Source organism: Molossus molossus, unplaced genomic scaffold, assembly GCF_014108415.1.
Source record: "Molossus molossus isolate mMolMol1 unplaced genomic scaffold, mMolMol1.p scaffold_m16_p_4, whole genome shotgun sequence".
NCBI lineage: Eukaryota > Metazoa > Chordata > Mammalia > Chiroptera > Molossidae > Molossus > Molossus molossus.
Window position 1 is genome coordinate 126,538,960 of NW_023425377.1, and position 16,324 is coordinate 126,555,283.

The window sequence follows — 16,324 nt, forward strand, 5'->3', positions numbered from 1 at the left end:
GGGTTGACAGGACGCTCGTCCTTGTCCTAGTGAACGTGTCGGTCACTGAGCTGGCCGGACGCTGAGGCGGAGTCAGTCAGTCTGGATGCCAGGAGACCGTCTCCCCGCGGCCAAGGGTCTCATGGGCCGAGTCCAGGGAGCTGAGCCCAGCTCGGGCTGCTTCAGTTCCGGGGAATGTGGCTCAAACACAGATGAGCGGGGAAGGCCCGGTGGCTTCAGTGCCGTTGGCCTCCGTGGGAGGCGGTGATGGAGGGCGGCTGCCCACGGAGCAGTCAGCACGGCAGCCGAGAGCCGTGCCTCCGGGGCGCCCAGGCAGTGCCGCAGTGGGCGGGCCCCTGCTCAGCCGGCGCCCCCTCGAGGGCCCGCACAAGGGGAGGTGGTGCGGAGCCTTACTCCACCTGTCACCTGTGGCTTCAGACACCACAGAGGTTGACACAGACGTTAAGGGAGATACGTGGTTCTTGTTGTATTCGTTTGCTTTTACTTTATTGTTTTAATCCTCACCCGAGGGTATTTTTCCATTTATCTTCAGACAGAGTGGGAGGGGGGAAGGGGAGAGAGAGATAAACATTGATGCAAGAGAGACACGTGGACTGGCTGCCTCCCGTATGACCCCGACCGGGGCCAGGGAGGAGCTGCAACTAAGGTAGGTGCCCCTGACTGGAACCAAACCCGGGACTCACTGGTCCACCGGCCGGCGCTCTAACCGCTGAGCCAAACCGGCCAGGGCTGATTTTTGTTCTGAAGTAAGAAAGAGGTTTTGGTTGTAGTTGTTGATTTTTACTTCTTCGACCCTCAGCCAGTCCAGAGGTGGCTGGTGGCAGGAAGGTCTGTGAAGCAGAGAGGTGGGGCCGGTGGCGTCCGAAGGTGAGGGCCGAGTGGGGAGGAAGGGCCGTGGCACTCCGTGGGGTGGGGGTCTGGGTTTGGGACTTAACATGAGGAGCAGGGAAGGCCTAGAACTCAGGGTGGTGAGTGTCAGTTTCATTCAGCAGGTGGTGGGGACCCACTCAAGGTGTTTTATTTTTTAATCCTCACCCAAGGATATTTTTCTATTTATCTTCAGATAGGGAGAGAGAGAGAGAGAGAAACACCAATGTAAGAGGGACACATCGACTGGTTGTCTCCCACACGACACCGACCAGGGCTGGGGACGAACCACAACTGAGGTACATGCCCTTGGCTGGAATCCAACCCGCGACTCATTGGTCTGCGGGCCTGGGCCCACTCGAGGTTTGTGAGGCTCGAAGTGGGATCGCAGAGGAGTTGTAGGCGGTGAGTCGTTTGGCGACGTTCAGGGTGCATCTGAGCGGGTAAAGCCAGGCCGCTGGTCCAGGGCCCACGGATGAGCTTCTCGTGTACGGAAACCTGCAGATGAGCTCACAGCCTTGCTCTGCAGGGACTCAGATGGGTCTGGGTCACCAAGGGATTGAGACCCACCGTGAAGGGACTGGAGGGGGCGAGTTGTAAGTCTGCTGCGGTGGAGACCGGGGTGGGAGAGAAGAGGGGAGGGAGGGACACTGGACAGACCCATCCACAGTGACCAGAGGAGTGGCCCTCCCGCTGCGACCAGGCTGCAGTCCCAGCTCCTCCGTGGCGGATGGTTGAACCTCGTGGGGATCGTTTCCCTTGGAGCCCAGTTGTCTGTCTGTGTGGTGGGGGCTGTGACATCCCGCCGAAGAGTTCAGGACCGGCTCCGGGTGGTATGGAGGTGGGGTCTGCAGGAAGGAATCAGAGAGGATGCTCAGCCAAAGTCAGGACCGCGGATGGTCTTGTTCCGCAGACGGGTAGGGGAGTGGGCACGGCACCGACCTGGGGAGCTGGGTCAGCACTCAGGGAGACGCCTCAGCCGCTTCGGTTCCGACCTCCTGCTGTGCAGGACTCGGCGTTACAGCTGAGGGGTCCGAGGCGGAAAGCATGGGACTGGGGACATGACCCCGAAGCCCCTGAGGTTGAAAACTTTGATCTGACTCTTGGGTTCCCTGGAGGGTCTTTCTCAGGCTCGTGTTTGTGTTTGTCCATGGACACGTTGGCCTGCTCCTGCCAGATGATGGCTGGGTGGGTAACCGCCTCGTTTGTGTTTGCAGAGCCAAGTGTCTCGCCCATTGCTTGGCTCGCATGGCGGCTCCTGAGTGATCGGGGCGTGAGGGCTCCGGCTCAGCTGCCAGAGTGGATGTGGCCACCAGTGCTGGGCCCCTGGAGGACCCTGGTGCTTCAGCCCTAGATCGGCAGGTGACTGCTCCCTGGGCCATTCTGTGTGTCCCCCGGGCCATTCTGCGTGTCCCCGGGCCATTCTGTGTGTCCCCCGGGCCATTCTGTGCCCCCCCAGTCATTCTGTGTCTCCCCCGGGCCATTCTGTGTGTCCCCCGGGCCATTCTGTGTGTCCCCTGGGCCATTCTGTGCCCCCCCAGTCATTCTGTGTCTCCCCTTCTCTGCGCACAGCAGAAGGCACAGTCCGAGTGTGGAGAGCAGGTGGGTCCTGCGGCTGTGATGCACTGTGGATGTGATGCACCCCTGAGTGTGAGCGGGGAGATGTTTGCAATGAGCTACATTATCCATCCGACTTGGCCCGTCACCTTCTCGGGTTCCACTGGCTTCCGTTTCGAAGAGCGAAGGAGGCTACACCTCATGTCTCAGTGCAGAGTTCGCTCGTGGCGTGAGCACAGTTACCAGCGATTAGAACGAGCTGCGGATTGTGCTCTTCGGGGCTCTGGGCTCTGGATTAGAGCAGCCCTCCCTTAATCACGGGAAACTGAGATGTGCCCAAAGAGACAGGCTCCCTCGGGAAGTGTGGAGACTCCCTTCCAGGTTCTCGCACGTCTGGTTTAGTTCAGGTTAGAAGGGAGCTCTGCCCGCCCCCTCCGGCTCCTGGCCCGTGTGATGGGTTCTGACTTCCCCTGCTCCGCGCCTTGTTCTTGGGGGGCGGCCTGGCCATCGGTGAGGCTCAGCTGTCATTGCACCCGTGTGGTTTGTCCGGGGCTGAGGGCTGCCGGCCTTGATCTGGTTTGCCGTCTAGAGGAGTCACGGTTCTGAAACCCTCACCATGGGACAAACAGACTGCTGGGCGGGCTGAGCCCAGCCTGCACCGCTCAGACCCGTGCCCGCCACACCCACTTCGTGCTGCGGCTCTGCGTGTGCCAGATACTTGGGGCGGTGGCAGTGTCTAACGAGGCCCCTCTCGCCACCCTCAGCTCTCAGAGGCGGGAGGTCACCGAGGCCCGGGTCACCGAGGAGTCAGACGGCCAGGGCCTCCGCCTCACTGCACATTCCCCGCGTGTTAGCGCCACACGGACTTCAGACGGCAGTGTCCCCTCGGGTGGTGGTGGGGCACCCGTGTCAGGAGAGGGAGTCCCCGAATGTTAAACTGATTCCTGTGAGTTGCTTAGTCTGATAACAAACACCACTTTGCAAGAAAGAATCTACCCCAAACGCCTCTTATTTCTGTAATTCTGCAAATTTGATTTGATCCAGAATATAGCTTTACCTGTTTTATCTTTCTGACTCTTTGTCCGGAAATGGTGTAGCAGCTGGAAATCATCAGATTGTGGCTCCGAAAATCAGAAAGGTCAGATCTTTGTAACTGAGAGGTGAGCCACAGTTGACAGGGAGGTGTGTCAGGTGACAGAGGTGAGCCAGAGGTGACAGGGAGGTGAGCCACAGGTGGCAGGGAGGTGAGCCACAGGTGGCAGGGAGGTGTGTCGGGGGTGACAGGGAGGTGTGTCAGAGGTGACAGGGAGGTGTGTCAGAGGTGACAGGGAGGTGAGCCACAGGTGACAGGGAGGTGTGTCAGAGGTGACAGGGAGGTGTGTCGGGGGTGACAGAGGTGAGCCACAGGTGACAGGGAGGTGTGTCACAGGTGGCAGGGAGGTGAGCCACAGGTGGCAGGGAGGTGTGTCAGAGGTGGCAGGGAGGTGAGCCACAGGTGGCAGGGAGGTGAGCCACAGGTGGCAGGGAGGTGTGTCAGAGGTGGCAAGGAGGTGAGCCACAGGTAACAGGGAGGTGTGTCAGGTCAGCATGTGTCCCACCTCGACCTGGGCTGGGGCAGAGCTCCTAGGAACACGGTCTTGGGGAGACGAGTGTACGGCCGTCGCTCATGCTAATCAGCTTCTGAGCACTGTCGGGACTGAGCAGGTTCCCCACGGAGGCCACTGCTGTCTGAGCCACGGGAACCGTCTGCACAGCAGGCTTGTGGGCCCCTTGGGGCGTCATGCAGACAGCGGAGCCCGAGGCCTCGCGTGTGTCAGAGGTGACAGGGAGGTGAGCCAGAGGTGGGCTGGTATCAGGTGCCGTCATCACAGTTTTATTACTGATTTCAGAGGACGAGGAGGGACATCTGTCTGTTGTCTCCCCCCCGCATCCCAACCGGGCATCAGACCTGCAACCTGGGCATGTGCTCTGACCGGAAGTCAAATTCGCCACCTGTGGTGCATGGGGTGCTGCTCCGACCGCAGGGCCACCCGGCCAGGGCTGAAATGCTCTTTTCAGAGAGATACGTACCTGGGGAACGCGGAGAACGGGACCCTGCGACCTGCCTTCACCGCGGTCTTCAAGTCTGACGCGTGTTGCCGGTTAACTGCAGGCTCTGGGGTCGGGGGCCCGACTTGCCCAGCGGCTGTCTCCTGCTCCCACTTGTCTGACAGTCTCATCCGAGTTTTATTTGCGGGGGAGTCGAAGGCCTTTCAGCAAAGCAAACAACGGTGAGGGCCTGTCAGCCCAAACCCGAAACACTTATTTTAGAAACATGTTTGAGTAGAATCAAGTCTGTCAAAATAACAAAAGCTCAGCTAGAAAGACCTCGAAATACGTTGCAGAAGAGGGTCCCTCGGTCTGTTCTCTGGAGCAGCCTGGGACCAAGTCCACAGTCACACTGCGGACCTCAGCCTGCGCTGCCCCTGGCGTGACCGCAGCAAGGGAGCGAGACGTGGTCCTCACAGCGGAGGAGGCTTCGCCCCCACCGCGTCCCAGACTGTCCCAAGGCCACGACGCTGCTGTTGGGAGCGATCGGAGGATGGGTCAGTTTGGGGCAGGGCCGGAGTGCTTGCTCGGTATCCCTGACTCGAGACTTGGAAGATAAAATCAGTTTTTGCCCAATGAGGACGAGGGAGGGGGACATTGTGAATGGTTTGAATGGAGACAGGTTTGTGAAGAGCTTCTTTAAAATTTTTTTAATATGTTGGTATTGATTTTAGAGAGAGAAGGGAGAGGATGAGAGAAACATCCATCAGCTGCCTCCTGCACGCCCCCTACTGGGATGGAGCCCACAGCCCGGCTGTGCCCTGACTGGGGTGGAGCTGGGACCTCTCCGTCCAGGGGGCGGCGCTCAGTCCCCTGAGCCACACTGGCCAGGCTGTCAGACGCCCGTCAAGCAGCTGAAGTGACGGGTTTCGCGTTAGACCCTGAGCACATGAATTCGGCGTATCGACCCTTTATAATATAATCACGGTGCCAGCATACAGAAAGTGGAAGTGGAGTGAGAATTACCTAAATAGTCTGTGACTATTACTTTTTAGTTTCAGGATGTGACATGACCCTGAATGTCGCTTCTGTTTTGAGGGGGAACCCACGGGATGACCTCCAGGTGCAACACGTAAAGGGCCTCTGCCTGCGGGAGGGGGTGACTTAAGGTTGGACGCGGGGACCCCGAGGAAGCCCGGACCTGTGAGCTTCCAGGTCTCCGGCAGAGGCTGTGCGAGGGTCGTCCTTCTGCGCCGCTTAGCAAATCACTTCACCCGGTGCAGAGCCTTCCTTGGGGCCGTCAGAATGTCGGAGCGACTCTGACTTCCAGCGGCAGACGGAGCAGATGGGACGTTATGGGTACAGACAGGCAGTCACCAGAAACGCCCACTTCTCTAAACTCACGTTCAAGTGCCGGTCCGGTGGAAGACTCATGTTTTGGGGGAGAAAGTCACGATGGGAGCTGCTAAATGTCATTTCCCTTCCGCCGCTAGGAGGTGGGCTGGAAGCCAGAGTGACTGGGACGAAGCCGGGATGGGGGGCGAGCAATGGAGAGAGGTGAAGCCCCCCGGGGGGTGGTGAAGCCGGCCCACGGGAGCCTTGTTCGGTCGGCCGCCGGCTCCCGGCCCTGGGACAGGCCCCTGAGGAGCTGTCTGTCCCGCAGGTACGGGCACGGCCCGCGGAGCTACGCCGTCCGGGTCGGGGACTACCACACGCTGGTGCCCGAGGAGTTTGAGGAGGAAATCGGGGTGGAGCAGATCGTGGTTCACGGGGCGTACCGGCCCAACAGCAGCGACTACGACATCGCCCTGGTGCGACTGCGGGGCCCCGGCGAGCGGTGCGCCCGGCTCAGCGGCCACGTCCTGCCCGCCTGCCTGCCGCTGTGGCGGGAACGGCCCCAGAAGACGGCCTCCAACTGCCACATCACAGGGTGGGGGGACACAGGTAAGGGAGGGGACGGATGGGCTCCTTGCCGGGCCGGGGGCACCCATACCTCGCGTGTGCTCGCAGCTGGTTGTGAAGGCTTCGTGGGTTCGGGCGAGTTGTTTGCAGTTCTGCCAGCGTGTGGTCAGGCCTGTGATTCACACCGGGCGCTGCTGGATTCCCTTGGAAGTCCCGCCCAAGGGCAGAGCTCAGCCGCCTTGGAGTTCAAGGGGCAGGGAGCCTCCACTAAGTTCTCCTTCCGGTGAGGAGACAGGAAGATTTCAGGACCCACCCCAAGCGGGGGCCTGCTGGGTATTCGAGAAAGCTCCCCCCAGGCACTGGCTGTGGTGCTGGGCAGTCTGCTCCTTAGTAAGGGGCCCTTGATCAAACTAAGTCTGGCAGAGAATTCCTAACCCTGTGTGAGCTGCGGCGTAGCCCTGGAGGGACCCCACCCACACGGGCTCCTCCCCCCACACCCCGCCCCTCCCACGCTGGCCCCCAGGCAAGGGTCAGCGGCTCTGTCCCCAGGCCAGCAGCTCTGTCCCCTGGATGTGGAAGTAAACAGTGCGTCAGCCAGTGACCACTCAGGACGGGCCCGGAGACCTCCGAGCGGGCACCTCAGTGAGGTGCTGGGCCCAGACGATTGCCCAGTAAGGAGCAGCGGTGGGCTGAGGGCTCCCCACTGTAGCGGGGCACGAAGCATGCTCTGGGGGGATGGCCTGAGGCTTCCCCAGCAAACTGCCACAGGCTCGTTGGGTCGGGTCTGCACTGCTGTCACGCCCGCGGTGACAGGCATCTGAGCAGGCGTAGACCCGGACAAGGCCTTGGGGCAGCCTGGGAAGGTACACACGGAGCCCGTGGTTACCAGGTGAGTCCAGGCCTGGGTGTTCCCCGCGCCGTGCTGCCGAGGCCGCCGGGGCCTGAGAAGGGGCACGTTTGTCGGAACCGTGACCACTCCCCCGGGAAGGTTCACTCACCTTCCTGCAGACACCACATCCGAGGCCACAGCAATGACACGGGATGGACATTCACAGAGCGTGTTATCAGGGATGGGTCACTCCAGATGAGTAGGAGCAGAGTAAGGTGGGATTTTGGTCCGAGAACGAGCTGTCGTGGACGACACAGCGATGACCACTGCAGCCGCTCAGCGCCGGGGCTCCCCAGCGAGTGCACACAGGTGGAGCCTTAGACCGAAGCCTTACACAGGTGTCTCGCTTCTGGTCTTTATGACGATGCTCTATTCAGGACAGTCTTTGTCACCGCCCATGCTTATAGATAGCTGTCATTTGTAGTTAATCCCCGAGTCAGTGAGGCAGGTGATCTGAGGAGTGGACGTGCTAATACCACACGTGTCCACCCTCAGCGTAACGCACAGACCGAACACGAGCGCCCCCCACGTGCTTGCTCCAGGTCACCTGCCTGTAGCAAGTGCACATGTTCCTGTTGTTCTTCTGAAACTCAGCACCGACAACAGGTCAGTGGCGGGCAAGAGGGGCCGAGCGCAGATGTGACAAAGGCAGGTGACGCCGTGTGCCATTCACTGCACTGACGTCACAAGGGGCGTGTGTTAGGACTATTAAATGTCCCTGACTGTTGCATGCAGCTTTGAGGGCTCGGGCTGGAAGCGACTAACGCACACGGTCTGCTCTGCGCAGGGCGAGCCTACTCCAGGACCCTGCAGCAGGCCGGCGTCCCCTTGCTGCCCAGGAGGGTGTGTGAAGAGCGCTACAAGGGCCGCTTCACCAGGAGGATGCTCTGTGCCGGGAACCTCCGCGAGCACAGCCGTGTGGACAGCTGCCAGGGGGACAGCGGGGGGCCCCTCGTGTGCGAGCGGCCGGGAGCCAGCTGGGCTGTGTATGGGGTGACCTCCTGGGGGCACGGCTGTGGGGTCAAGGATTCACCTGGCGTGTATACCAAAGTTTCGGCCTTTGTACCTTGGATAAAAAGTGTCACCAAACTGTAATTCATGGAAACCTCGAGAGAAAATATTTAAAGAAATCTGTGGGAAACGTTCAGCCTGCACAGGAGTCCACTCTGAGATGTCAGCCAGTGGGGCCCGAGTCCCTGGACAGGCGGTGTTGTGGTAGAACCTGTGTACCCCTCTGCTGCCTGGGGAGTTCTGATGTGAACATTTGTTAGATACCTCGTGGTCGCGATCGTCCTACATTAGCGTTGTTCATTTCACTAGACTGCATTTATTCTCAGTTGAACTGAACTTACCCCTTCTGTTTCTCAGAGTTCTCTGGGGACTGTTTATTGATGGTGCAGTAATGCTGTTTTTACCTTTTTTTGGAGAACTCCTTATAATTGAATCAGTGATGTATGGATTCATATTAAGTGCCCATATTTGACATAAAAAATACATCATGCTCTGGCCAGTTTGGCTCAGTGGTTGGAGCATTGGCCCGAGGACCGGAGTCACGGGTTCGAATCTGCTCAAGGGCACATACCTAGGTTTCGGTTCCATCCCTGGCCCTGGTTGGGGTTGTGTGGGAGGCAGCCAATTGATGTTTCTCACGTAGATGTTTCTCTCTCCCTCACTCTCTAGCTGAAGGTAAATGGAAAAATATCCTCTGGTGAGGATTAAAAAAATAATCATTGCTACACTCAGAATAAGTCATTGTTTTTTGTTTACGAAAGTTTAAACTCAGTTTCTTATTCCAAAGGCTGACAAATCTTCAAGCATCATTGTCAAGTGAGGAATCACGGGGCCGAGGTAGGAATTCTCCTGAGTACCTAGACCGGTGCAGGCTCACTTTCACAGTAGTCCTGAGGGAAGCCTTTGTACCAGGCACTACGGCCAACACCATGAAAACACTACCTTCCTCGCATCGTACTAGAAAATGTGAAAGAATTCCTGGTAACACAATGAAGAATATCTTCAGTTCTTGGGTGCATAACCTAATTCACCCACCCTACTTGTTAACATACCTGCCCTGGCCACTTGACCACTTCGTCTGTAGCTGGGTGCTAGTGCCTTAGCTCTGCGCTCTTTTCTGCACCATGACCAGCGCCACCTACTGTTAACTCCACGGGAAGGGACTCAAACCTGATTCCCGAAGGCCAGGCCCAGGGTCCCATGTAACAAGGCTTCCTGCGCCTCCAGTGGTGAAGCTGAGTAGCCTCTTCATTTATCCCCAGGCTGTGCTCAGTGCACCTCATGCTTACAGGCCTAGAGGTCAAACTCCCAAAGGGGCCCCAATGCCGACAGTGGTCTTTTGCACCATGGCTCTCCCACCTCAAGGGAACTTTTCCCAAAGGGTAAGGAATAGCTTTCTCTGTAGCTACAGGATGGTCTTGGTGGCAGTGCAGTCTGAATAGAAAAGCTGTGCCCCTCAGGATACCTGAGTGGTCCTATTCCAGCGTTTTGGTGTCATGAATCCTTCCCCAAATCCCAGATAGTTTAGCTCTCCTGTGTCCAAGAATAGCTGCATAAAGACCGGTTATGAGGAGTGAATTTTAGGATTGAGAATGGACACCCCGTCCTTTTAAGGGCCTTCCCTTTCCTTCTGAATCAGACTGTCCTGTTTTGTGAAAAACTGGTGCTAACTTAATGGTGCTTTGCTTAATAGCTTGTTACTTTGTAGAAATGCAACGCTATACCATTGAATGAAATGCCATTAAAACTTTTCTTAAAGCTCTTGATAGAGGGAAACTTTTTAAATTCCCACGGGGAGATGAGCTACAGTGCACTTGCCCAAGGACTTGGGATACACGTGCCCTGCAGATGACAAAACTCATCCCGACCGGAACTCCTCACACCTGAAGCAAGCATCGCCGCCCTAAAACGACAGGTGGCGAAGCCCCCTCACTCACAAAGCCAAACCTCTGGTTCCTATACTATGCCTTTATTTGAGCTGACTTGTTAAATGTGACTCTTGTACGATACCAATGTGCCGGTCACATGTGTGTAAATAAAGTGCAGTCTTTCACCTCATATGGCTGCAGAATCTTCTGTATGGTGACTCCCTTCCACCCGGTTTTATGTATGTGACCCCCTTCTCTCTATGCTGTGGGCCTTACAAGCCTCCCTCGCCCCACCCCCACCCCGCCAGCTCTCCCGACAGTTACAGGAGGCGGCCTGTTCTCCGGGCCATCACAGCCCACTCCCCAATCAGCCAGGGCACAGGGAAGATCCGGATGAGCCAAGCGTTTTATTTAGTTACAACAAGGGCGCTCCCCTATTCTCCACTCAAGACAACATTCAGGCCCACACTGGAAACACGGCCTCGCCGGCCTCCTGAACAGCACCGCCCAGGGCAGGCGCTGCCAGCTCTGACGTCACGGCCGCCCCGCACTTCTCGCGATCCCTGCAAGAGAGGAAGAGTTTTATAGGATCCCGATGCGTCCAACTCGGAGCCGAGATTTCCGGAGGCATTTCAGTTACTTCCCGCCGGCCCGGCAGCCTTTCCAATTACAAAACGCCAGCAGGACGGGCCACACCCGTTACGACCCCTTTGCCATTTAAGATTAACCCCGAGATACGAAAAAGGAAAACGCCCTCGTCTCCCATCATCACCCCTCGGGACAGTGAGCCCCACTTCGCAGACATCGGAGAAACCGGCCTCCGCGCAAGCCCGCGGCCTCCGCGGTTGCAGGAGGGAAGAATGTCACTTGTGCAAGTCAGAATCTGATACCAATTAGATGGTGACAGCTTTGCCAATAAACAAGAAAATGCTCTTCCATGGCTAGGAAGGGAGACTGCCACAGCCGGCAGGTCCCAAAGACACATGGAGCCCGCGCGCCCGCCCGCCCGCGCCCCCGCCGGCACTGCTCACCGCGGGGCCCTCGGCCGCTGCCCGCAGGCGGCCGCTGTCCCGCCGGCCGGACGCGCCACGGCCACGTGGACCCCAGCGGCCCGACCTTCCCGGCCTCGCGGGCGCCCCGCCTCGGCCCGCCGGCCCGGGACGCACGTGGCGGCTGCGCGACCTCAGGACTCGCGCGCGCGCTCAGCCCTCCCGGCCGGCAGGCTCCCGAGGCTCCCTCCGCCGGGCACGACGGGGCTCCCGCCGCCGCCGCATCTGGACCAGGCCCGACGGTTCCGTCCTCAGCATGTTAACGCACAAGACACGGCCGCGCACGGCGACCTCCTCGCGACGCCACCCGGACGGGAAAGGCCGCACGCTTCTGCGCAGGCGCTCTTATACAGCGGATGACGCCATTCCGGGGCGCGCCGAGGGGCGGGGCCGACGCGCGCTCTCCCCGCGCCCCGCCCCTCTCGCCCCGCCCCAGCCCCACCCCCTCCTTCCCCACGGCCTCCAGCACATCTCTGCTCTCGGGGCGGGTCCCAAGATGGGCAGCTCACGCGGCTTCGGAGACGGACGCATGCGCGCACGGGGGAGGCGGGGCAAAAGTTCTCGCGAGACCCGGAAATCCTGCCGCTCGCGGGCGCCGGCTGACCGAAGGTGAAGAGGCTGTTTTCTGTTAAGTTCGGGGTAGTTACTGCAGAAACGGCAGGTTGGGCAGTTCCCGGTTGTGGGTTAATTCACACGGGATGAGCTGTCTCCGGGGTGCCCCCCATTCCCTGGAGCGGCTGCCGCAGGTGCATGTTCGGGTCCGGGTTCGAGGTCCAAGGGTTTGCACGCGGCATTGAGCGCTGAGGTCCGCACAAGTTAGAGGGGTGCAGGCAGACCGGGGGCGCGGGCGTCCCCGCAGGCTCATGGTCCCCGCAGGCGCGTCCCCGCAGGTGCATTGGCCCCGCAGGTGCATGGTCCCCGCAGGTGCATTGGCTCTGCAGGTGCATGGTCCCGGCAGGTGCATGGTCTCCGCAGGTGCATTGGCCCCGCAGGTGTATGGTCCCGGCAGGTGCATGGTCTCCGCAGGTGCATGGTCCTGGCAGGTGCATTGGCCCCGCAGGTGCATTGGCCCCGCAGGTGTGTCCCTGCAGGTGCATGGTCCCTGCAGGTGCCCTGGTGGTGCAGATAAGGGACTGCCGGGCCGCCACCGGGAAGCGGGTGCGGACGCGCAGGGACACTGCCCGCGCCGGCACGTGCCGATGGAAGGTGCTCCTCCTGCGGGCCGGAGCCGCAGGGACCGGGTGCCGGGGCGCAGGACCTCGGGCAGCGGTGCGGCGCGGGGCAGGGTCCCACGCACTAGCCTCTGGGGAAGGCGCCTCCGTGTGACGAACAAAGCCGTCCCTCGGCGCCCGTGTCCCACCCTGTCCCACTCCACGCACTCCTCAGGCACGAGTGCAGAGGCCTCTTCCGTACGTAGGCAGTTGGCGAACTAGGTGCCATGTACTCTCCAACTTGTGTCGTTCCGCTCGGGCTGTCCTAACCAACACCGGGCGGGGCTGGAACGCAGGGCGCTGTCCGACCGCCAGGGGGCCCCAGGGTCGGCTCCTCTCTGGCCTGCAGAGGGCGCTCCTCTCCCCGCGTCTCCACGTGTCTCCCCTCCACCTGGCTTCTGACGCCTTGTTGTGAGGATGGCTGCCCAGCGACCTCACTCAGCCGTAACTCTCTAAAGAGCCCTCTCCAGATGCAGCCGTGCCGAGGCCCTGGGGTTGGGCTTCAACACACGAATTGGGGGAGGCACAGCCCATGGCACCATCAATATACTGAGCTATAAACATTTATTGGAGATTTTTATTTTTTAATATATTTTAATTGAATTTTTAAGAGAGAAGGGAGAGAGAGAAACATTAATCAGCTGCCTCCTGCACCCCCCTACTGGAGATTGAGCCTGAAACCTGGGCATGTGCCTTGACCAGGAATCGAACCAGGACCTCTCAGTCCATGGGAGGACACTCAGTCCACTGAGCCACACTGGCTGGGCTACTGAAGGTTATTAATTGGATGTTCCCATTGGGTTAAGGTGGTGAACACCAAGCAATGAGAGAGTGAGACAGCGCCCCCATATTTTGTGTGTGTTCTTTTCTCCATCCGGAACATCTCCCCATGTATTTTCTTTCTTAAAATTGAGGTATACTTGACATACGACATTGTTAGTTTCAGGTGTACAACAGAATGATTGATACTTTATATGCTGTGACCTGATCACCACACGAAATCCAGTTAAACTCAGTCCCACACAGTTAAAGAAATTTTTTTTTTCTTTTAAGAGGGCTTTTAAGATCTACTCTCTTAGCAAGTTTCAAAGGTACAATATACTGTTTGATTAACTATAGTCAATCAAACCTGTGGTTGACTTATTTTATAACTTTACCAGAGAAAAACCTGCCTCTGGCTTCCCTCTGCTCCTTCCCTGTTAGTCATAACTAGTTAGTTACAAGGTGTCAGGAGTCTGTACCTTTTGACTCCTGCACCCCCCCCCCCCCCGCCTGCCATCACTCATCCATCTCCATCTGTGAGCTTGCTTTTCAATTTTCTGCAACTATAGAACTGTTTTAAAATAAAGCTTAATAAACATCTGTAACTCTGCAGTCTGTTACGTTTTCATTTTAAGCAGTGCTTTAGTGGTGGTTTCTGTCTACTGTGCGTGTGAAATTTGTGGCTAAGAAGGGGATACATTTGTGGGGCTTTGAGATCAAACCTAACAAAGTGTCCACTGTGAAGCCAGATCTTTGAGGCTTGGAATGTGTAGGAGAGATAATGTGGCATAATAAATAGAATAAAAACTGGCTGTAAATAGAGGTTGGCTTAACGATTGTAAATCGTGCACGGCAGAGCTGTTAGAACCGGGGAAGGGTGGACAGTGTTTCAGCTCCGCATCGGATACACGAACTGAAACAGTTCGTTGCAGGTACCTTTCAGCGATTCCACTCTCTCCTTTTGTGGTTTTAGTATAGAGACTGGTAGTTATCAGAGGAACAAAGTTAACTGCACATCTCAGGAATGTGGAGATGAGCAGGAGCAAAATTAGTCAGGAAATGTGGCCTGTGGGCTTTTTTCCACTAAAAATACTTAGGGAGCCTCGTGCCACCGCGGTGTACTCGCAGTGATGGTGCTGAGAAAACCATAGGAGTGTAATGTCTGCACGAAGGGGACGAGGGTTCCCCCTCTGTCCTGGGATATTCTTAATTAAAAAAATTTTTTTGTTTATCCTCATCTAAAGACATTTTTCCATTGATTTTTAGACTGAGTGGAAGGGAGACAGAGAGAGAAACATCGATGTGAGAGAGATACATCGATTGGTTGCCTCCTGCATGACCCTGACTGGGGATTGAACCTGCAACCCAAGTACGTGCCCTTGACCAGGAATCAAACCCCTGACCCTGACACTAACTGAGCCACACCAGCCAGCTGTCCTGGAATATTCTCTTTAGTTCTGAACACTGTTCAGATGTTAAGCATTTGCAAGACTCCAGCAAACGTCTCCGGAGCAGACACGGGCCCGGAACCGCGATGGAGTCAGGGCCTGTGGTCCGAGGCCACAGTTCCCCAGTGACTCGGAGCGCAGAGCCTCGGGGTCAGCACTGGCCTCTCCCTACCCTCCATTTCCCACCAGCCTGTGGCTCAGTGGAGTAAGCACTTATTACCTCCGTAATTTCCGCGGCTGAGGAGTCCAAGATGGGCTTAACTGTCTCGAGGTTGCAGTTAGGGGTGGATGGGGCGGCGGTTCTGCGAGCTGGCCCACGCGCGAGTGTGGCCAGTTACTGCGGGCCGCTTGAGTGTCCCCCTCGTGGTGTGGCGGCTGGCTGCCCCCAAAGTGACCGAAGAGGGGAAGCCAGTGCTTTCTACGACCTGGTCTGAGACGTCCCATCACTTGGAAGTGAGTTATCATCCTGGTCACACAAAAAGGGAAGGAGCTTGAGCTCCATCGCGTAAAGAGGACAGCGTTTGTCGGCACAGGCACAGCGGCCGCGGTCAGCGTGGGTGAGACTGTGCTGCACCTGCACACAAGCCAAAGCCTTCGGCCGAAACCACGGTTTGTTCCTTAGCAGGCTCTTGCCCACGTCCGAGACTCCTGCTCACCAGGCCTTCACCACGCTAGCGTTTTAGGACACTTGTTCCTAACGTCTTCCATTCCTCAGTGACGCCGGCCACACTGCTGCCTACTTCACGGCCCGGAGCAAGCTGCATGGCCCCCGGCTTCCAGGGGTGCAGCCCTACTGTGTGCTCAGAAGGGCAGCAGAAGTACCCGTGAGCGGCTCCGACGGCTGCTACAGCTGTGTGTTAGAACCTGCACTAACCTGTCCCCCTTTTCTCCGCACCACACGGCCGAACTGAGGCGACGGGACTGACTGGCCCCACGTTCCCGACCCCCTGTCCCATCCCCCGAGCACTTGTGAGGGTGCAGTTTCCCGAAACCCCGTGTTCGCCACGGGAGCTGGGAGACTGCCCGCCGACCCTGTCACCCTCCGTCACTCCTAGTCCCGGCCGCGCTGTCTCCTGGCCCCGCCAGATCCCCTTCTCCCCTCCCACCGAAGACCCGTCGGTTCTTTACCCACAGGGATCTCGCTTCCGGAGCATCAGTGTATATTGGCCCTTCCCTTCCTTGCCATCCTTCATGTTTATTCTCGTACCTGACATTTGAAACAAAACTGTCCGTAAGTATCTCACGAGTTCCTACCCCGTGCCAGGCCTGTTCTGGGGCGAGGGCAGCGGCAGTCGGCGACGCTCAGCGCTTCGTGTTCACAGCTCACACTTCCGGGGCGGAAACAGACCGGGCTGTCGGGGTTCTGCCAGGGGAGCAGGACCGGGGCTATGTCTGCAGGGACCCCCGAGGACAGCCTGGAATCTGCGCGGATTCCTCGCTGCCCAAGGCTTCCGCCTGCCGAGGAGACTGGCCGGAGGGGCTGCCCCACCCCCATCACAGGCCTGGCGGTCAGGGAAGTGGAAATGGGGGGGGGGCAGCTGCTGCAGGAGGAACACACTGGCTGGGCCCACACCACCAGGCGGGCTGGCACGGAGCAGACCAGGTGGCCCATCTGCAGCCTGACTCACGCTCCGTGTGACCTTGGAGCTCTATGTGACCTTGGAGCTCCGTGTGACCTTGGAGCTCTGTGTGACCTTGGAGCTCCGTGTGACCTTGGAGCTCCGTGTGACCT

At 58.3% G+C, this 16,324-nt stretch overlaps 1 protein-coding gene and 1 non-coding gene across 2 annotated transcripts in view; one reads left to right on the top strand and one right to left on the bottom strand.

Annotated features, from left to right (window-relative positions):
* The window catches only part of PRSS12 (serine protease 12), a 58,100-nt gene extending 49,762 nt beyond the window's left edge, over positions 1–8,338 (top strand). Inside the window, exons 10-11 of the mRNA XM_036282292.1 lie at positions 6,116–6,396; positions 8,031–8,338. Of these exons, the coding sequence (XP_036138185.1) occupies positions 6,116–6,396; positions 8,031–8,338 (589 nt within the window). The remainder of the gene's footprint in view (positions 1–6,115; positions 6,397–8,030) is intronic.
* A 2,642-nt stretch (positions 8,339–10,980) lies between these two features.
* Positions 10,981–11,111, bottom strand: LOC118616677. The gene has a single exon (XR_004956659.1). It is a non-coding gene; the product is annotated as a small nucleolar RNA SNORA24 (small nucleolar RNA).
* Between the last annotated feature and the right edge of the window lie 5,213 nt (positions 11,112–16,324).